Source organism: Danio rerio, chromosome 11, assembly GCF_049306965.1.
Source record: "Danio rerio strain Tuebingen ecotype United States chromosome 11, GRCz12tu, whole genome shotgun sequence".
NCBI classification, from domain to species: Eukaryota; Metazoa; Chordata; class Actinopteri; order Cypriniformes; family Danionidae; genus Danio; species Danio rerio.
In genome coordinates this window covers 6,969,356-6,991,872 of record NC_133186.1, presented here as the reverse complement: position 1 = coordinate 6,991,872, position 22,517 = coordinate 6,969,356, and the positions used below count along the sequence as shown (strand labels likewise).

The 22,517-nt window shown below is 37.5% G+C and overlaps 2 protein-coding genes across 5 annotated transcripts; one reads left to right on the top strand and one right to left on the bottom strand.

Moving 5' to 3' along the window:
* klhl26 (kelch-like family member 26) lies at window positions 1-10,739 on the bottom strand. Of its 4 annotated transcripts, XM_073915968.1 has the most exons (6): window positions 10,246-10,725; window positions 9,863-10,004; window positions 9,572-9,726; window positions 9,153-9,272; window positions 4,549-4,734; window positions 1-3,267 (listed from the first exon to the last, which is right to left on the bottom strand). In XM_073915968.1, exons 4-6 carry the CDS (start codon window positions 9,200-9,202, stop codon window positions 1,686-1,688), a joined length of 1,818 nt encoding a protein of 605 aa, XP_073772069.1. In that variant the 5' UTR covers window positions 9,203-9,272; window positions 9,572-9,726; window positions 9,863-10,004; window positions 10,246-10,725; the 3' UTR covers window positions 1-1,685. The 4 variants fall into 4 exon arrangements, with proteins under 4 accessions (XP_073772069.1, XP_073772070.1, XP_068080283.2 ...); XM_073915969.1 differs by lacking the exon at window positions 9,863-10,004 and having other exon boundaries at window positions 10,689-10,739; XM_068224182.2 differs by lacking the exons at window positions 9,572-9,726; window positions 9,863-10,004; window positions 10,246-10,725 and adding an exon at window positions 9,410-9,510.
* A 265-nt stretch (window positions 10,740-11,004) lies between these two features.
* On the top strand, window positions 11,005-22,077 carry ddx49 (DEAD (Asp-Glu-Ala-Asp) box polypeptide 49). The gene is given in 13 exon segments (NM_198365.1): window positions 11,005-11,242; window positions 12,128-12,251; window positions 12,358-12,443; window positions 13,446-13,567; window positions 13,650-13,837; window positions 14,488-14,628; window positions 16,933-17,008; window positions 17,081-17,157; window positions 17,260-17,357; window positions 20,092-20,166; window positions 20,596-20,684; window positions 21,646-21,717; window positions 21,832-22,077. Coding segments are annotated over 13 exon segments (1,407 nt in total). The 5' UTR covers window positions 11,005-11,127; the 3' UTR covers window positions 21,976-22,077.
* The last annotated feature ends 440 nt before the right edge of the window (window positions 22,078-22,517 follow it).

Sequence of the window (22,517 nt, the reverse complement as noted above, 5' to 3'; positions counted from 1 at the left end):
GATGAAGAAACATTTAATTTGTTATTCTTATTACAGTCATTACAGGACATTCATTTAAAACTTTTACATTTATATCGAAAAGTCAATACTGGCACCAATTAGACAGAACACATTTTTTTTGCGAGGCACTTTTAAAAAACTTGTTTTCTATTGGCAGTCAATTCTAATTTGACATGGAGATGTGGGCAGCAATCTAAATGTTAGAGTGATAATGCTATGCTGACAGGAAATCTGATTCTGTGGTGGCATGGGGAAAAAACTAAACCCAAAATGCGCACTACATTGACGTAAAAAGTCCACGTAGTAATTCTAAATATTGGCTGCATTCCAGTGCACTTTTAGACACGCGTGAACTTCCCTTCCCTTGTTCCCTCGGAGGAGATCCCCAATGTCATATTGAACTGCATTCCACTATCACAAGTGAACAAGGGAAGCTTAAATGGACATACCTGTACCCTCGGACCCCTTGATTTTTGACGGAGGGAGCGAGTTGGCTTCAAATGTCCACTCTAGCACCTACAGTATATGTCCCAGAATGCAATATGATTGTAACAACACAACAGGGTAGTTCTCAAGTGCTCAAGGGTTTAGTGCAATCCATTTAAACCCATCCAGCTTTCCCACCAGTAGTGGACACTTGCTTAATGTAATCCATGACATACATCCGAGGGAACAAGATGAAGGGAAGTTAGCGAGTGAAGAGCATAAAAAGACTGGACAGGAAGGCAGCCCTTATTTCACTTATGTGCCAGACTGCCACTCCCGGCATTCTGTACATATAATTACCTGCGTATACTTTTATGTTAGAGAAATTTTACAAAATGTCCCACATATTCACATGTCTCTTGGTCATGTTTATTTGGAGTGTAATGCAGGGCTGGCACAAGCTTAAGCTAGCCCTGCAAAGCGGTGATGGAGACCTGTCTTGTAGGCAAGGTATGTAACACGCTGAGGCAATTTACAAGAAACATGTGCCAAGTTCTTGAGATGAGCAGACAGGTACTCCATGTTATCAACGGGATAATTAGGAAAACGTATTCATAATTTGACACCTAAACCCAACTCAGAAAGTGTTAGCAAAAGTCCATAGTGTTGTCGACGACCGTGTTGTCCAAATTGTAGCTAGCCATTTGAACTTCAGACCAAATTCAAAAGATCACAACGGGTTCCGTCAAGACTTATTTATTTTCAGAAAAATACTTGATTCTGTACTAGATTACAATGATTTTTGGCATAAATGTTTTTGTATATATTGAAGTTATAAATATTTCTAAATGAATCATTTTTGTTTTGTTTTGTTTTCTGGTGTCATTTAGCCACACCAGCAAGAACCTGTTTTAAAACCCTGTAGCTTGAAGGGTTTAAAGCATTTACTAAAAGGGCAAAAAGATATGCCCCAATGTTATTGGTCGTAATTGTAAATCACACAGGCACTTATATGAAACCTTCATCATGACACAGGATTGAGAAGCATATAGAAAGTGGCACAATCTCAAAAAGGACAGTTTGTGCTATAATGTTATTTAGGTACACTGTTTCGAACCTTAAATCATCAATGCCTTGAAAATGAAGACATTACGCTGTCTATTTTTTAATGATGAATAGACATTTATTCCATTACTTATGCTGTCCAGGTGGGCACTTGTAACTTGAGCTTAAAACAGCAATCGTGAAAGATTTTGTGCTCAGCGCTGAGTGGTTGTTTGGGGTAGTATTATGGGCGTACAAGCTATTCCTGCAAAAGATTCTGGAAAATGAAGATCTCTTTCCCACTCATCCGTCTCAGTATTATAAACCTGCACAATACTTGTGACGTTATTAAGATGCCAGTTGTATCCTCCAACGATATAGATCTTTTTGTCCAGCAAACAGCAGCCAGCCTCTGACTGACCAGCACGCATCGGACTGACAGTTGTCCATTGGTCTGTCTCTGGAATGTAATACTCTACAGCAAGAACATCAAAGCAACGGTCCACATGGTCCATTCTGCCACCGAGGGCGTAAATACGATTGTTAGCGCTGATCATAGCATGCAGAACTCTAGGTTCATTCATGGGACACTTGAAATCCCATTGATCCAAGGCTGAATCATAGCAATGGAGAGTCTTCTTATCTTCCACAGACACTCCATAACCTCCAGAGACGTAAAGCTTGTCTCCGCAGGTGGCTCCGGCGTGACCCCAGATCCTCCTCTTTAGGGAGTCCACATTAGTCCATTCATTCTTCTTAGGACAATAGCATTCAACAGATGATAAACTGCCAGACCTGTTGCGCCCCCCAGTAGCGTAAAGTTGACCATGAAGTACGTTGAGTTGAAACTGAATGCGGCTCTCCTGCATGGGTTGAATCCGAAGCCATTGGTTTAGATGCGGGTCGTAGCGGAAGCAGATGTCAACTGCACCTTCTCCACTACGATATTGCAAATGCTGCCCACCCACCACATACACAAAATTGTCAAGAACCGATACGCAGGCATGGCTGCATCCCATCTCCATTTCGGTCAACTCTTTGAATTGTCGAACTGTGATGTCGGGAAGAAAATAAACTTTGCTGCTGACTGTACGGTCGTTGTCCGTGTAAGGTGTCCCGCCGAAAGTAATTAGCGATGTGATGTCTGAGCGAATGGAAGTTCGCGGTGATTGCATTTCATGTTGTCGGAATGGAAGTATCTGATAATTGAAGGCCTCTAGGAGAAAGTGTCGACATTGTACATCTTCCACCATGATGTCGACAATTTGGACACTGTCCACAAGCTCGGACGATCGCATCAATGGGAAGCGCACATGGCAGAGCACTTCGCTGGCCACAGTTCGTCTTGAAGCATCATGCTGTAGCCAGCGGATTGCCGCATGGAACAAGTCAATCTCGCTACAGTTCTTTAACTTGTTGCTCTGAAGAAAGAAAGTCAGTCGCTCCATTGGAATGTGAAGGAAGTCGTCCTCCTGAGCGATTTGCAGAAAGTGACGGAACGTGTACGCATCGACTGACTGTTTGAGAGATGAGAGACTGAAAGTGGTGGCCATTTGCCCGATGTTTAAACAAGTCTCGACACTCATGGCAGATTTGAGAAATTCCTCACAAAGCTCCACCACAGGCACCATCTGCAGAAAGACAGCTGCACCGAGAACATCCTGTATGCAGTCCAAGTCCAGGGTGACTTCAGAACTGTAGGCGAAATCAATGATGTGCTTCAGTCCTCTAGCCGAAAGACCTATTAGCTCTATGGTGTTCTGGTTCGACTCCTTCATTCCACCAGTGAACATGGCTCTGCATGGATCAAGAAGAAAAGACTTAACATCTTTATTCAAATTGTGAAAATAAGAGTCTCCGTACTTTTTGAAGGGACGGTTTATCTCCTAACTAGAGAGTCTGAAAGAGAAAACATACACAAAGAAGAAAACATACACAAACACGAAAAACTGTAACACTGGTTAATAATATCAGAATTTACCTGCATTCTGGAATGGATGTGTGAAAGGTCAGCAAATTTTTGCAATTCTGCAACATCCTTGCTCGTGTTAACATCGCTTTTTTGAATTGATTAAAAGGGGTGGTCCAGAATGTAATTTTAGGGCTTGGTTGTGTTTATAAGCACAATCCATGTACACAACACTTTGGCTTGTTTCCCTCGCTTGAAAGTTTGACAGACCTCCTGTGCGTAGCTACAGCTGCTGAGCCACAATTGGTGTGTGGTGGTTTTCAGGTGTGGCTTAGCAAAGGGTCAGTTCGTGCCTTAAGCATATCAAACACGCAAACAAAAAAATCGTGCTGCTTCATTTGCACCACTTTATTTGTGCAAACGAAGCAGTCTGAATTGAGCGTTTACGCATTGAAGGAGACATTCGCGCCACGTTAACAAGTCAGGAGATGCTCTTGTAGCGGCGTGATTATGATGTAATGCCTGTTGTGAGAAATCCTGCTGCCAACATTAGACAACAGCGCATCAAACTGGGCTTGGCTCAGTTGGAAGCACCGTTGAAAGCTTCCATCATCCAGGTACAGTTTCCGGAGGAGTTGATGAACTTAGCTCTTAACTGGGTGCATCTCTGAAAGGATTTAATGGACTCAAGACATGGCGCCGAATGAATCTACACCGCTTATCAGCCTTCCTAAAGAACAGCGATTCTCTCAATAAAAACATAGTTAGCCATTTAGCAATGAGGCTAGAGTTACCAGGCAGACAGAAGCCCTGCCTATGATGTGAATCCATGTCTATTGTGAAGTGAATTTGACACGCAAATGAAGCGAGTAAACTCAAAAAGATCAAGTGTCTATTTCTATTTCGCAATTTATTTGCACATGCCGCATCCGGTGTGATCAACCAATAAGGTTTTCAGCATTCTTCAAAATACCTTTTTTTGTGATCAACAAAAGAAAGAAAGCTGTAAAGGTTTGAAAAAAGTAAAGGTTGAATAGATGGTGACAACATTTTGCGTTGTGGCTGAACTATCCTTTTAAGACATTAAATGTTTTCAAGTCTTCAATGAGTAAAGTATGTGGAATTTCATTAATGTCACCATTTAAACTCCTGCTAACAAACAGTCTCACCTGAAGTAGTCACTGCAGGAGGCTAAAACCGCTTTGTGAACCTCGAAGCGCTCGTTGTCAATGGCCAGAACCACATCCAGCAACTGACCTTGATCACGCAATGCAGACAAGCCCCTCAGGAGAGTGCTGCTGTGGCTGGGGGCTGAGAAAGTACAACGAAGCACGCTATTCTTGTTGTCAGCCATGCTGAAAAAAAAGAGAGAGAGAATCACTTTATGAGAAGGAATTGTATCTCACCACTCCTCTGCTCATCACACTAATGCCTCTTGCTTTACAGTCTATAGAAGTCTTCAAAAGTACTTGATGAGCTTGCTGTATGCTGACGTTACACCAGTTGGTCTCAGTTTCTAAACTGGTGCATCAACATGATCCCTGTAATAGCACGCACTTCTAAATAATTCAACAGAATGGATCAAGAAGAACCTGTTTAGAGAAAGAACTTATAAGCCTTACAAATACTCAAGCAACAAGCAGTTCTTGTGATAAGTGTTATTATGTAAAAAATATATATATTTAATAAAAAAAGAAAAAAAGCCCAGTAATGTTTTCTTCATAAGCATACATTTAAAAAGCACCTAAAATGAGGAATGCTCATTTTGGTTCATATTGCCAACCGACAACAGATGTTCCATAACCGAATAAGAACTGTGCTTTCACGCTAAAGGCGGCAATAGCGTCAAAGTAAAAGTCCACCGCTTGAAAATATTCAGAGAACACAGTACTGGGTTCTGACCACAGTTATTCCCAAGGGTTTGATTATTGCGGTTGCCGGATTTCCAGTTATCTACCATGTTTTTATAAAAGGACATGAATAAAAAAAAGTTACTGGCAAGTAGGGTTGGGCCAATATAAGATACCATCGTCAATCGCCGATGGCCAATAGACAACACGATGCTGAGCCGGCATCGCCGATCCTCAACCCTGCCCCCGTCGCAAACCAGCTCTCGAAAGATACACACTTGGCCCCATTTACACTGAGATGTCTTAGTGTTAAAATAGCATTTTAGAACTAAAATGACCCCCCCCCCCCCCCCCCACACACACACACACCAAACTATATATTATATTGCCCTCAGCCCACCCCACCTCTAAACCCAACCATCACAGTAGACTGTGTGCAGCTTTAGGCCGTACTCACACTAGGTACAGTTGCCTCGAACCGGGCCAAAGCACGCTTGTCCCCCCTCCCGTCTCCCCCGACGGCCCGCACTCACACCATATCGGGCCTCGGCACGCTTACGTCATCGCTGCTGCGCTGTTCAGTGAGAAGCGCTCTCACTCAGCAGCACAGTGGAGATTTCTCTAATTATATCGTTTCAGTCGTTTGATATGCAGTGACATGCAGTCAAATATTTCGCCAAACAGTCTTTAGGGATGCGGTGACAGGCAGTCAGATATTTCGCCGAACAGATCCGCCACTTTTGCCGCTCATAAACAATCATAAAGCTCTTGTGCTGCAGGAATGAGGAGGGCTGCTGAAGGCGCACAGCTGTCATGCTGTGAGGAGTTTGCGTCTTTAATAAGCTACGGCAGTTTGCGTTCACTGAACAGTAAGAAAGATTAATAAATCCATATGAAACAGCCCCTTAAAAGTCACGTCTCGCTTTCAGTTTCGGGCTTTGGCGCGTTTTGCATTCACACACAAGCGTAACGCGCCAAAGCCCAAGTGAACCGCGCTCAGGCCCACCTCTTCCAACCGGGCCAGGGCCGGAAAAGTGAACCGTGCTTGAGCCCGATTCAGCGCACTCACACTTCTCAAACAATCCGGGAAACGGGCCAGGGCACGGTACGGATGGCATAGTGTGAGTAGGCCCTTACTCTCTGATTAAACTCATTCTGTAGGATTTATAAGCATTTTGAGAAATGAGGACTTCACCAATGTCCTCATATTTCACCTCCTTTTTGTAATACCTGTGTCATACCTATGTAATTATACAGATTTGTGTCCTGATATGTCACAAAAACACGCACGCACACACACACACACACACACACACACACACACACACACACACACACACACACTGTCATGCGCTCCTCTGAGCTTCAGAGAGCAGTGCACGTCGGACAGTTTATCAAGGATGTACCACTGGATCGCGTCTCACTATAGTTGTTAAACGTGATATTCAGACATCCCAGGTCACTATGCAAACGAGTGATAATCTCCTGAAAATGCCACCCTTTTCACCCCCGGATCCCTTCTCGCTCTTCTCCTGTATTTTTAATCTCTCTATGAAGGGTGGCAATAAACATTAAAAAGCCGATCCTCCCTATACACAACCCATACCACCGAGTCACCAGAGGACGCCCCTTGCTCTTACATGTGAATCACCACAGCCGCAGGTCAGTACAAATATAAAAGTCGATACTTCAGTTCCGCTTTGTGGATGTTAAGTCAGGTTTATTTTGTACATTAATATAACATATCTATACAGCAGTGGATATTAACGTACAGTTGAAACCGGAAGTTTACATAAACTGTATAAAAAGGCACATAACCATTATTTTAAAAAAAAATCAGATGTTAACATGACTAAACTTTTTCTCTTTTAGGTAAGTAAGAATTATCAGATTTGTTTCTGTTATGCTTAATAGTACAATAATGAGAGATATTTTTGAGAAACTGTTATAACTTTTCTTAAAAATCAAGTTTACATACAATAAGATTATTATGTCCCAGAAAAAGCTTAGATGATGGTGTCAAGGTTTTGAAATTTTCTTTTTTTTATTTTATTAGAATATGCAAAAATCATACAAATACAAGAAAACATCAACAAATAACAAATACAAAGCAACAGAACAAAACAGGTTTTGAAATTTTCTGAGTGGCTAATTGACAACATTTGAGTTAATTGAAGGCACAACTGTAGAATAACATTTAAGGAAAACCTCAAACACACTACTTCCTTGTGTGACGACGTGGGAAAATCAACAAGCCAGAATCAACAAATAAGCCAGATTAAACTTTGCTAAATTACACTGGAAAAAAAAAAATTTTGGAGACATGTACTGATCTGATGGAACGAAGATTGAACTGTTTGGCCATAATGACCTGTGTTACATTTGGAGGACAATGGTGAAAGCTAGGAACACCATCACAACTGTAAAGTATGGGGGTGGCAGCATCATGTTGTGGGGATGTTTTGCTGCAGAAGGGACTGGTCCACTTCACAGCATAGATGGCATCATGAAGAAAGAACATTATGTAGAAATACTGAAGCAACATCTCAAGATATCAGCCAGGAAATGAAAACTTGGCCACAAATGGGTCTTCCAAACAGACCATGACCCCAAGCATACTGCCAAATTTGTTAAAATGTGCTTTAAGGACAACAGAGTGAATGTTTTGGAGTGGTCATCACAAAGCCCTGATCTCAATCCTATAGAACATTTGTGGGCAGAGCAAAACAGCCAACAAATCTGACTCAGTTACACGAATTGAATTGAGGAATGAGTCAAAATTCCTTCAACGTATTGTTAGAAAGACTTAGAATAGTAAATGTTCAGTATGATTTACCATCAGACATTTAAAAAAATGGTTATGTTGCTTTTTTTATAATGTATGTACATTTCTGGTTTCAACTGTATATCCTGTCACATTTGGCAAATAAAAACAGTGAAAAGTTAAACTCCAGGGTCTTATATTTTACCTTTTATAGATGATATTTGGTCAGCAATTAATACATTTTTACTCCTAAATAAGGTCAAAAAAATTAATTTTAAAATATTACACAGGTACCATCCCTGCAATATATTTATTAATACATTTTAAAAAAGACATTGTTGTTTTTGTAACACTGAGCCTGAAAGTCTTTTACATCTATTTTGTACTTGTACATTTTCTGATGATTTTTGAAAACCGGTCTCAGGGTTGTTTTTTGATTCATTTTACAAAATTATTAACTTTGACAAATGCATAATTCTTTTTTTGAATTGTAAAACTGGCTTTGAATATGATCATTTTTCTTGGGAAGTTTCACATACACAATGCAAAAGTAATGTCTATTACTACCTTCTTTAATTCTTTCTGTAAAATTAAAAAGATTATTTTATGATTCTTTGACCTCAATTACAAGAAACGGCTATGAAAACATCTCTAATAATGAAAAAAAAATAATAATCTGTGCAATCTAATAATTTTAATATGATAAATCCCCTCATATATGTTTTGCATCACTGACTAAGTTTTGTATTACTGTTACATATAAAGAGTTTAGATGCAAAAACCTCTAAAAGCCATTTGATATTTTCTTCTAAAAAACAATTTATCTCAAACTCTTGTGTGTAGGCTCAGAAAATTTACTTTTATAGTGATGAATAAGTTATTTTCATTGCTTTTAAAGTAAAATACTTAACCATAAACATGGGAGGTTGAGAAAAATTATCATTTTAGGAGAAAATTTCACATGGCATTTAGAAGTTTTAGTATCTGAACTCTTCACATGTTATCATTTAATCCTGTATTCTTGTCTTTTATATGCTTCAATAAAATAATAATAATGAAAAGTGTCATTTATTAGCACTTTATCATGTTGAATATTGGAGCAACTTCTCCTTAAACCCATGTCAAGCCACATCTGACGCTTCATGACATGCCTAATTACCTGCTTTGAGCTCGATTCGCAAAGAACTCCACACCATCTGACTCCGCCATGCTCAGCGAGGATGATGATGAGGAAGGTCATCATGTGCAGAAGCCCAAATTACCGCTAACCATGCTCGGTCTTAATAAAATCAGGAAAACAACACATTACAATGACGAAACACAAACAACCTGGATCATTTTGTCAGTTTCAATCGCATAGGTTGCTACGAGACAATGACAACACTAGAAGAGGAAGTAACCGCTAATGATTTCTACCTCAATGACTTTGTACTGTACTCGAGGACAGTACAGGTGCTGCTGACAGGCTTCAGCTGCTTACCTGCGCGCGAACACACACACTCTCTCAAGAGCTGCTTGCTTGCTTCGCGCACTGGGATGGTCTTTATTTGGGAGATGGAAGAGTAACGGAATACTTACATCACGTGTGCCTTTCATAACCAATCACATTACAGTTTTGGCCACCTGTCAGAGTTGTGCGACAGTCAGCTGCTGTTTGCGGATAGTATGGAAATGAATCCGAAGTGCCGTAAGCGGTGTCCTATTTGTCGCAAAATGTGTAATTTCTGTGGTAACTGAAACAGTTTAACCCATCATTAAAGATTAGTTATCGGTTTTCTAAATAAGAGCAGTTTTTAAGCATATTCATCACATAAACAGCAACATGCTTTAGATTTTGGCATTACATTTATCTCAAGTAACACGACTCACCAGAATAAACTAAATTTATCATTCGTTCATTTTTCTTCGGCTTAATGTCTTTAATTATCAGGGGTCGCCACAGTGGAATGAACCGCCAACTTATCCAGCATATGTTTTACACAGCGTATGCCCTTCCAGCTGCAACCCAACACTGGGAAACATTTACACACATTTACACTCATACACTAGCCAATTTCATTCATTCACTCGTTTTCTTTTCACCTTACTCCCTTAATCAGGGGTCGCCACAGCGGAATGAACCGCCAATTTATCCAGCATATGTTTTACGCAGTGGTCCCCCTGACTAAAGGGACTAAGCCAAAAAATGAATGATATATGAATGAATGAATGAATGAATGAATGATTGAATGAGATAACATAAATATGTTAACCTGGTGAGTTAGTTCCTTTTTTCATACAAATGTCTATGGATTGTGATGCTTGACTTGTCGAAATTGACAAAATTCATATGCTTTTTGGAAAATGTCACATTCACAAAACAAATAGTTTGCTAACTGCACCAAAAATGTAAACTTTTTTCCACTAATTCCTATGTCTTTTCCATTTTTAAAGCTCTTAAGAAATCTCAACTGCTGAATTTTTTTGTTTGTTTTATAGTTAAAATAAATAAATAAATAAGTTAGTTTTTTATTCAGTATAACTTTGTGTTTCCGTGATAAAACTATTTTTTATTAAATTTGCTGAACATTTCCAATCAAATGTATAGCTTTTTAACATAAAATCTGTTTCAAATAACAAATAAATAAATAAATAAATAAATAAATAAATAAATAAATAAATAAATAAATAAATAAATAAGGTTTATAACAATTACCACAGAGAATAGGTTGGAGTTTAGTTTTTGGAGTTCTGGTCGTTTTACGACTTAAAAGTCCTTTAAGAGTTTCAAAATAAGTGTTTTAATCAGTCTTGAAATTGAAGATGTTAGTCGTCCTCTCTGACCACTTGTACTTGAGTATATGAAACTTGCCTAATAATATTAAACTATTTAACATAAACATGAGATTGTTATTTTTTATTTACGTAAAATCTGGTATCTCATTTCCCCAGGATTTAATATACTTTAAAAAAAATCATACAAAACGTAAAGGGCGTGTTTTATTCAGTTCGTTGCGTCATTATGTGACGTCTAATTCACGCGACTGACATATGCTCACACGAGGAAGATTGTTGTCAATTTAGCGTCTCTCGAAGTTACAATATACGGTCTAGTTTATGTTTTTGGTGTTTCGTTTTTAACTAAGCCAGTAAGAATGGCCACGTTTGAGTCTCTCGGGCTGTCTGAGTGGCTGATCCAGCAGTGTAAGCAGATGGGCATCAGCCGACCGACCGCTGTACAGGAGAAGTGTATCCCTGCTATATTAGACGGTAAACAGTTCTTTCTCTCTTCACAGTAGACAACATTTGAAGTTGATCAAAATGTTTTTTTTTTCGGTTGTAATTGCTTTACTTTCAAAATGATACACGAATAGGTGTTGTTCAATAGTTTTAGGACGGCTTCAGATGTTTACTGTAAAAAATGCATCATATTTATTTGAGGTAAAGATGGTTTTATATTAATACATTCAGACTTTATCCTTAATAATATAATTTCAGAAAATAATTTATTGCAAATTGTAAATAATGAAATCACATCAGCAGCTAGTGACTATCAAAGTAGAACATTATATATAACTATAAATATTACATTTTTCATGAAAATTTTTTGAAGGGGATACAAATAATACAGTCAAATTGTACTTATAAAGATTTGTCCCCACGGTTAAAAATGGTTCTATCATTATTTTTATTATTATTATAGCATGAAGACTATGTCATTATGGTTATTTTTAAAGTTTTCTCAGGTTCAATGACAAACTTCACAAACTTTGCACTGATTTTCAATTGGCAAAAATAACAGTGCTTAAAGTTTTCAATCTGTTTTGTCTATTGTCATTTATTGTATAATGCGTTATAGTATAATGCAATTTTAACATGTCTATATGATTTACTTTAATACTGCAAGAATATGGATTTTGCTGTGGTATAATCATAACATTTCTGTTTTTTAGGTATTAAAATGTGATTTAAATTGAAACAGAACAGTTGATAACCATAGCCACTATTGGATTATTAATATGTAACTCTTTGGGCACTTTTAGACACATACTCAAAATGAATGTTAAATGTGTTCACAATAAACAATATTTGCACTTTTTCTCGTCGTCAGAAATTATTCCGAACTGAGTGTGTATTTTGTGATCTTAATCATAGGTCGGGATTGCATGGGCTGTGCAAAAACTGGAAGTGGAAAAACAGCAGCATTTGTTCTTCCGGTACTGCAGAAGTTGTCCGAGGACCCTTATGGTGTTTTCTGCTTAGTGTTAACACCCACCAGGTTTATTTTGTTACTTATAATACTCACAGCCTGCAACATTTAAGTCCTTATTTACATGCATTTTTTGTCATTAAATAATACATTTTTTTGTCTGTTTTCTTTCTAGAGAGCTTGCTTACCAAATTGCAGAGCAATTTCGAGTTTTAGGGAAGCCACTTGGTTTAAAAGACTGTATCATTGTGGGAGGAATGGGTAAGAACTTTTACTTAAGGCTCCGAAGTGCTTCAAGCAAAATCGGAAAATTACGTTATTTCATACAAAATCTTGACAAAATAGTTTTTTTGTTTTTGTTTCAGCAATTCAAAACAGCTCACCAAAGCATTTATTTTGGGGTTTCGGGGGGGTGGTGGGTGGGGGGGCTGTCATTATTGTTGTGTTGTCTTGTGTGATGTCATTGTGTGCAGCGTGACACATTTACAACCCTGCCTACTGCAGCGGCGTTCGAAAACAGTGTACTCTCACTCAGCCTTGTTTTGACTTTCTTTTTTTCCCTTTAATCTAAATGTTTAAAGTATATCTAGGCCTTAAGTCATCCTTTAGGACATTTAAAATGATGATAACGGTTAGGGCTGCACAATTAAATGAAAAAAGATCATGATCTCGATTCGACCCCGCCCCTCCCCCCAAAACCTTTTCCAGTATCTACGATTTAGCCAATTGTATTTCCAGCTTTTGGAGAGAAGTATGTAGGAACAAGACTTCACATTGTTTAATATAGGTTTCTCTGCAATGTTGATGCCTCCAAATGGTAAAATGGGGTTTGAATATTGTATTTATAAGGTATAATTCACCCAAATTTTATGTCTTCATGTAATGGTCTTGTGTTCGTGGCAGCAAAATCACACGTGAGCTGACCATTAGCTGTGACAGAATTATGAATAGTTGAAGTCTGATGCCTTATGATCACTTACATCAGAATATTTATTTATAGACATATTTATAGTCTATTCAAGTCTATACAAAATGTAGCATTTCAATCAGAACCTATACTCATATGTTTGAGAAATAACAAAAATAGGAGCTTAATTTTAACCTTTATTTTACATCTGCAGAGTTGTGAGAAAATCGTGATCGTTGTTTTAAACAATAAAACTGCGATTCTCATTTTTGCCAGAATGGTGCAGCCTGAATAACTGTACTGTCTAGAATCATATATGTATTAAATACATATTTTTTTCTTTTTTCTTCCATTAGACATGGTTACTCAGGGTTTGGAGTTGTCAAAAAAGCCACATGTTGTTGTTGCCACACCGGGACGACTTGCTGATCACATTCGCAGCTCTGACACAATTAACCTAAACAGAATCCAATTTCTAGTAAGACGATCATTTTGTCTGCCTTCAAGCTTTTTTTTTAATATCAAAGCAGTTTTGATGTAATTAACGTGTCTTTTGACAGATCATGGATGAAGCTGATCGTCTTCTGGAGCAGGGCTGTACTGATTTTACTAAAGATTTAGAGGTCATTCTCAGTGCGGTGCCAGCAAAGCGGCAGACTCTTCTGTTCAGTGCCACGCTCACAGACACGCTGCAGCAGCTGCAGAGCATCGCTATGAACAGGCCCTTCTTCTGGGAGCATAAATCAGAGTAAGACACTGTCAGACGTGTGTTAGGAGAATGAAGATATGTAAAGTGCTGAATTAATTTTTTTTTTAATGAAATTTGGCTTCTGCTGGTTTCAGATCAGGAACCAGAAATGTTAGTGGCTGGTGTTAAGCTTCTGGCAGTGTAAAATGTTCTTTTTTAAATAATTGCTTAACTTTTTATTACAGAAATTGACCTTAAATTATCATGATATTACTAGTTAAATTTAAACACTTTGCAATAAATTATCATTTGTGCATTTTAGTTAGTTAATTCATTAAAATCAACGCTCAGAAATGGCCATATCATAGGTGTGTGTTAAAGGAAATACAAATAAATACAACTGAATTTTATTCTTTTTCGTTCGGCTTAGTCCCTGATTTGTCAGGGGTCACCACAGTGGAATGAATCGCCAACTTATCCAGGATGTGTTTTACACAGATTTTCCAAAACTGTGACCTAGAGTAGTTTGCACATGACCACTGACCAGACTATGCTGTAATGTAAGCGGTTACACAATAATTTGCGTACGAAGTAAGTGCAACTGTGGGCTGAATCTGAGATCTTCAAAATTAAACCACTATTTTTTTTGGGTAGAAGAGGGCTATTTTGTGCATCAGAGCTGTTTTGACTGTGTCTTTCTTTTCTGTCAGTGTGCAAACAGTGGAAGAACTGGATCAGAGATTCATCCTCACTCCTGAGAAAGTTAAAGATGCTTACCTGGTCCATCTCATCCAAACCTTCCAGGATGAACATGATGATTGGTCTATCATAATATTCACCAACACATGCAAGTAAGTTAAGGCAAATCCCAAATAGCAGTCATAATTGAAATTAGCATGAATGATGTCTCAGATTAAGTGGCTACTTAAATTCACAAAGTGAATGGAGTTACTTTAAATGGGTGAGATGTGTCATATTGCTTTGTAGTTAAGTCACTGGTAAATTAAATAACCAATATATTGTGGTAGCTACGCAAGTCACTGTAGCTTTGTTAGCCAACACCTCTCACATTTTCAGGTAACACTTTGCAATAAGTATAACTCTGTTATTGAAAGTATTAATTATATAAACAAATAATGAACAATGCATTAATTATTTTATTTATTCATAGTTATTTATTCAAATAAGTCATTAATTGTTAGCTCTTTTTAAGAACTAACAATTAGTTAATGTTATTACACGGCTGTCTAGGGTATTCAGTTCTGATTGGTTCAGTCATGACATTCCAGTTAACAACTGCTGAACAACTTGGTCTCATTCGGGATCTTTGAATCACCTTGACTGTTAGTGAATACGTTTACAGCCATACTTACATTCTCATTCATATGTATGTGCTCGTCTGTCACAATGCTGTTTTTTGACTGTTTGGTGCCCTCTTGTAAATAATATTAATATGAATAATACATAGGTTAGTATATGCTTCATTTATCTAGTTTCATTACTGTCAGCTTTCCTTTTTTAACTGTTTGACGCCATCTTGTGACTGAATAATGCACAGGTTATTTTATGCTACATTAGCTTTTTTTCATTCAGTTTTGTTTCTTTCAGCTTTGTGTTTTTGACTTTTTGATATCATCTTGTGACTGAATAATGTACTGGTTATTAATTATATGCCGCAATAGCTTCACTCAGTCGGTTTTGTTTCAGTCAGCTTTGCTATTTTGTCTCTTTGACACCATTTTGTGACTGAATAATGTACAGGTTATTGTATCCTACATTAGCTTCACTCAGTTGGTTTTGTTTCAGTCAGCATTGTGATTTTGTCTCTTTGATACTCTCTTGTGGCTAAAAAATTTACAGGTTGTTGTATGCTACATTTAGCTTCACTTGGTCGGCTTTGTTTCAGTCAGCTTTCTGATTTTTGACTCTAACGCCATCTTGTGTCTGAACATTGTACAGGTTATTTTATGCTACATTAGCTTTTTTTTATTCAGTTTTGTTTCAGTCAGCTTTGCGTTTTTTACTTTTTGATATTATCTTGTGACTGAATAATGTACCAGTTAATTATTATATGCCGCATTAGCTTCACTCAGTTGGTTTTGTTTCAGTCAGTTTTGTGATTCTTATTCTGACGCCATTTTGTGACTGAATAATGTACAGGTTATTGTATGCTACATTAGCTTCACTCAGTTGGTTTTGAGTTTTTGATTGTTTAACTCCATCTTGTGTCTAAATAACATACAGGTTATTGTATGCTGCATTAGCTTCTTTCATTCAGTTTTGTATCTGTCAGCTTTGTGTTTAATTTTTTAACACCATCTTGTGACTAAGATTTTTATAATGGATTAGTTAATATTTAACTATATTTTTAGAGCCCCTATTATACATTATAAAACATCATGTTTTTGTTTTGGGGGTCTCCAACAACAGACTGATATGCAAGCAAGGTCAAAAAACACTTTCATTGTCTTTTCATATACATTTATTTGTACCCGCAATATGATTTGTTCAGTGATTAATTTGTTTCCAAACCCCTCCTTTCTGTGATGCTAATCTTCAGTGATTAGTCTGATGACCCTGTTGTGATTGGTTGACTGTGTTCAGCGCAAGATGGAGAGAAATGCCCATCATGCTCATGAAGTAGTTAGCCTGTTATACCCCTCAGCCGCATGTCTGGCCATCTCTCAGTCATAATAATATTTGCGTCATGATCAAACCCTTTATCTCTCGCACTTCACTCGTGTCTGAAGGGAAAGGAACATTCACGGTTTACCAGACCCAATATTTGACAATGTCTTTTATTGATGTCGACACAATCAAGCAAAAGATCCGAACAGGGTCGAATAATCCATCTGACTCTTGAAGTCAACTCAAAAGAGTCAATAGTTTTAAATATGGTGCACTTTCAGATTTAAACCTTCGGTGGATGTTTCCATTCACTTGGAGCTGTGTTAAACACTGCATGAATGGTAATTTTCAAAAACCCATAATAGGGGCTCTTTAATAAATGTTCATTCTCAGTTCATGTTAGTAAATCTATAAATTAGCATTAAATAAAGCAGCCTTATTGTACAGTGTAAAAAAAATTTTTAAACAAAGTTTAAATAGTATCTAAAATGACATTGTTATGCAGTAATGTTGTTCTAATGTTCCAGGAGCTGTCAGATACTCACTATGATGCTGCGGGAATTCAATTTCCCAACCATCTCTCTGCACTCAATGATGAAGCAGGTAAGTGAAGTAGTTAAAATTGATTCTTACTCCGTCCCTAATGTCTGTACTAATGCTTTTTCTCTTTTACAGAGACAGCGTTTTGCCAACCTTGCAAAATTCAAGTCTAACGTCTTCAAAATTCTCATAGCCACAGATGTTGCTGCCAGGTACAGAAAACACTTCTCAACACAACTCGCCAGTGTCTGTAATCTCTTTGCCTTTCTCTAATTTGGTTCTCTTTTCTGTGCTTGTTCTGTTCTCAACCGAAGGGGTTTGGATATTCCCACAGTTCAGGTTGTTATTAATCACAACACACCCGGTTTGCCAAAAATCTACATCCACAGAGTAGGACGAACCGCTCGAGCTGGTGAGTTTGCATATGTTAACAACATAATTGAAAGCCTGTTTGAATGAAGCAATTGTTTTTATAAGTCGTAAATCAGCCGTTATTGTTTTTCTCTAGAATAAATTATTAACAGCAGGTATTGGCTTCTACTAATAATATATACATTTAATTTGTCTAAAATCAAAATGTTCGATGTTTAATTTGCTAGTTCATATTGTTATTCTGATGCTGTGTTCACGCCAGACTCGGCACTCGTGATTAAATCCTGCTATTCTTGCGTAAATGAACATTTTGAGTTTACCCATTTCATTCATGCGTCTAATTTGCTTCATTCGTGTGTCAAATTCACTTCACAATAGAAGTGGATTCGCTTCATGGGTGGGGCTTCTGTCTACCCAGTGATACTAGCTACGTTGCTAAATGGCTAACATGGATTTTATTGAGAAAATAGCTGTGTTTTTGTGCTTTAGGAAGGCTGAAAAACGGCATATATTTGTTCAGAGCCGTGTCTGAGTCGACTAGATCCTTTCAGAGGTGCACCTAGCTCTGTGAGTTCATCAACTTCACCAGAAACTATATCTGGATAATGGAAGTTTTCAGTGGTGCTTCCGACTGAGCCAAGCCAAGTTTGATGAGCTGTTGTCCGGTGTCGGCTAGAGATTTCCCCTAAGGACACCAACAACAGGCACTACGTTATAATCACTCTCCCACAAGAACGAGCTCATGATTGGTTAATGTGGCTCGAATGTCCGCTGAAGTTCAGATTTTCTAATTCGAGCAATTCACGCATGAATCGCGTCAAACTTGCAAAACTCACGCCGCTTCCTTTGTACGAATCGCAACACGGCATGCCTATTCACATCTTTGCATTGACTTAACATGTAAATCACTTGTGCTTGATGATTCATCCGTGTCTGGTTTGAACGCACCATTAAGATGAACAATTAAGCCATGCAAGTTTTTTGTTTAAACCATTTTCAAAGTCTAACCATTTGCTTCCCGCTTGGGAGTGGTGGTCCTTCTCTGTTGACATCAACTTGAGGGCTTCCATTGCATTCATTCATTTGTTTTCTTTTTGGCTTAGACCCTTTATTTATCTGGGGTTGCCACAGCAGAATGAACCGCCAACTTATCCAGCATATGTTTTACACAGCGGATGCCCTTATTTGCAACCCATCACCACACATACTCATTTACACACATACACGTACAATTGTAGCTTACCCAATTCACCTATAGCGAATGTTCTTTTTGCACTTGTGGGGGAAACCAAAGCACCTGGAAGAAACCCACGTGAACACTGGGAGCACATGCAAACTCCACACAAAAATGCCAACTGACCCAGCCAGGGCTCAAACCAGCGGCCTTCTTGCTGTGATGTGATTGTGCGCCACTGTGCTGCTGCTTTCATAACAACAGTATATTAATAAAGGAATGATGCACAGAGTAAAGCCCGCCCCCTAATCAACATTCTGTTTCAGTTGGAAGTACATCAACATACTGAAAGCAACTTCTGAATCATGCAGACTTTGACACTAACACCAAAATATCTACATTATGCATATTCCAGAGTTTGTGTTCAGTTCATGATGCAAATTTCATCATCAGAACAGTGTTCACACTAGTATGGCAATAAATGTGGCATTAAAACTCACATCATTACCTGTGGTGACCATAATCAGTTTATCCGGTTGTTCAGGATGTTGTTCCTGTTGTTATCCTGTTGCCAGAAATAGAAGCCATTTATAAAAAATACATTTCAGGTGTTGGGTTATGATAAAAACTCCTTTCAATATGGAAAATATTCCTTTTATCGAGTGACATTGCTTTTAGGCTGAATAGTCAGGCTCGCTCCTGTTAGTGTCCTTACCTGGCAACCTTCTCTTACGTGTTTTGAATCAGGCATGCAATACTGTGGGGAAAAAAGGAATTTATTTTTATTACATTTGTGTCTTTATTTTTTATTAGAAAAATGTTTAAACGAACATACAGTTTAATCAATCTTTTTCTATTGTATGGTACCACATATTGACCAGACACACTTCCTCTTTTTTTACTGTGCTGCATACTTTTAGAAGGAACTGCTGAGGAATTGCTGACACAAGGGAAATGGCAGAATAAGAACAAATATAGTGCTGGGGCTCTTGTTCCAAACTGCTGTTTAAGACAAAGTCTGGACAGGTCACAAGGAGCATGATCCCTGTAGAAGTTGTGAAATATATTAAAGATGCACGTAATTGTGCAGTTCTGGTATGCAGAGAAGGGTTGCAAAAAGAGGAAGTATGTCTGGGGTACAAGAGCCAAAGGACTGCAGAATGACTGATAAATGGTGTTAAACAAAAGCTCCACCTGTTAATATCAGTTGTGTATGTACGCTGGAGTCAGGAAATGTATGTCAGTTGCGAACCTCTTGAATGTAATTCTTGTTTTGCATTGGGGTACCGTAACCCTGAGCTCTGTCATCGAATTATCATTTGTATCTAACAAATTACACATATTATTGGCATTGAAGAAAACCTTCTCCAGACCTTTTCTTATTGAACACGCATGGAATTGGCTTGATATTCCAACAATACCTAGTTCAACCATTGGGTGTCAAACTTGCATACCTCACCTAAAATAATAATTCAGAAGTGGCTTTAACATAGAGCAGTGAACTTTTGCCAGATCCTTGAGCAAATGTTAAGTGTACCCAGTTTAAATGCAATAAACACTACATTTGAGAATCTTTCTTTTCTTTATGTTTCATGTCCAGGCCGGAATGGAGTATCAATCACTCTAGTTACACAGTATGACATTCACCTTATCAATGCCATAGAGGAACAAAACCGTAAGTTTACCACTAAAACCGCTTATTTTATACAACAAAAAAGAAAGATAACTCAAGAATTTAAGTAAAATCACAATAATAACGCTCTTTGTATATAATTGCTTGCTTTATTTAGGTAAAGTTGGTTTTATATTCGCACATTTGTTCAGTGACAACATATGACATGGTATATTGTTTACCATGCTAATTTGAATATTCGTTCTGAAGCAAGTATGACTTCAAAACAACATGAGCAGTATTTAATTGACTGTGAAGAATGCTGTACTTTGATCATTTGTATGACTTTTGCTATTTAGAACAGATTAAGTCAAAATAATACATTTTTACATTTATTTTATCAAGGAGCAAGGCTGAATGTGTGAATATAAAACCAACTTTACGTCCGTGCTTTACATGTACGTTTGCTTGATTGCTGTTTTGTGTGTTTAGAGACGAAACTGAAAGAGTTTCCTATTGAAGAAAAAGAGGTGCTGAAGATCCTTACGCAGGTCAATGTAACGAGACGGCAGTGTGAAATTGTGAGGGAATTTATATATGCACATACACTACCTGTCAAAAGTGTTGTTGTCGTTCCCAGAGCAACAAATAATAACTTGACTACTAGTTGATCATTTGGAAAAGTGGCAGAAGGTCGATTTTTCAGATGAATCATCTGTTGAACTGCATCCCAATCATCACAAATACTGCAGAAAACCTATAGGAACCCACATGGACCCAAGATTCTCACAGAAATCAGTCAAGCTTGGTGAAGGAAAAATCGTGGTTTGGGGTTACATTCAGTATTGGGGTTTGTGAGAGATCTGCAGTGGATGGAAACATCAACAGCCTGCGGTATCAAGACATATGTGCAGCCCATTACATTACAGACCACAGAAGAGGGCAAACTCTTCAGCAGGATAGCACTTCTCTTACTTTAGCCTCCTCATCAAAGTTCCTGAAAGCAAAGAAGGTCAAGGTGCTCCAGGATTGGCCACCCCAGTAACTAGACATGAACATTATTGAGTTTATCTGGGATAAGATGGAGGCGGCTTTGAAGATGAATCTAAAGAATCTTGATGAACACTGGGAGTCCTGCAAGAACGCTTTCTTTGCCATTCCTGATGACTTTATTATTAAGTTAATTGAGTCTTTACAAATTCCTCCATCAAAGATGAGACCTTTTATCAATGTTTACATTTTAAACGAGTGGCAAGAAGAATGGGATGCATTGGAAAATTATAAATTATATGAAATTCAACCTGAAATCTCACACAGAAGACATTTTAAGACTAGATTTGATCAAGTTGTTTTTACTAGATGTTGTATTGGACAGAAGAATAACCCATGTTTTTTGTTCCAAGGTGAAAACCCTAAGAAGTCAAGTTATTATTTGTTGTTCCTAAAACTTAAATAGGCGACAAGACTTTTGTCAGGTAGAATATATACACTTATATATCTAAAGCATGCTATAAAGTTTTACAATTGTTAATTCTTTTATAGAAATTAGAGTCGACAGATTTTGATGAGAAAAAGAAGATAAACAAAAGGAAGCAGATGATTCTGGATGGAAAAGTGAGTTATTTTTAAAAAAAACTTGTATATTTGTATGTTTCTTATAAAGTATTTTTGTGTACATGCATAATTTTACAATTTTTTTTCCTTGATTTAATTTTAAATCTATTGCAGGATCCTGATTTGGAAGAAAAAAGGAAAAATGAATTAGAGAAGATCCGAGGAAAAAATAAGAAACTCAAAGGAAAAAACCCCCAGAGCAAAAAGGAAAAGAAAAAACATGAGAAAAGTGCAAAAGCGACAGAAGTTGGCTCTTAATTTCCTCTCTTTTGTACAATTTAATATTATGTATATAGCGTGAATATGCTTATATTTAATAAACATGTGATGCAGTGTTGACTGTGTTGCTACATGAATGAATGAATCTGTGTTGATTTTTTTATTTTATTTTATTTATTGCTTTTTTCTGTGATTTCCTACATCTTTTGGGTTTAAAATTTTTTTTCACAATTTAGAGTTTTTACACTTTTTTTTTATTTTATAGCATGTCCACTGTAGTGGACCACAGGACCATTTTAGATAGAGGTAAAGCTGTTTTTCTATTCACATATTCCTTTATTTAGAAGTCTCTATATTGTTTACCATGTTACTTTGAATATTCGATCGGAATTAGCATGCAAGTCTGACTTCTAAACAACATTAACACTATCTAAATCACTGTAAACAATGCTGTACTTTAATAATCATTGGCTACTAATACGATTTCCCAATTTAAAATTTGCTAAGAAAACTTTTCTAAAATTATATTACTAAGGGGAAAGTCTGAATGCGAATATAAAACCAACTTTACCTCTATCCAT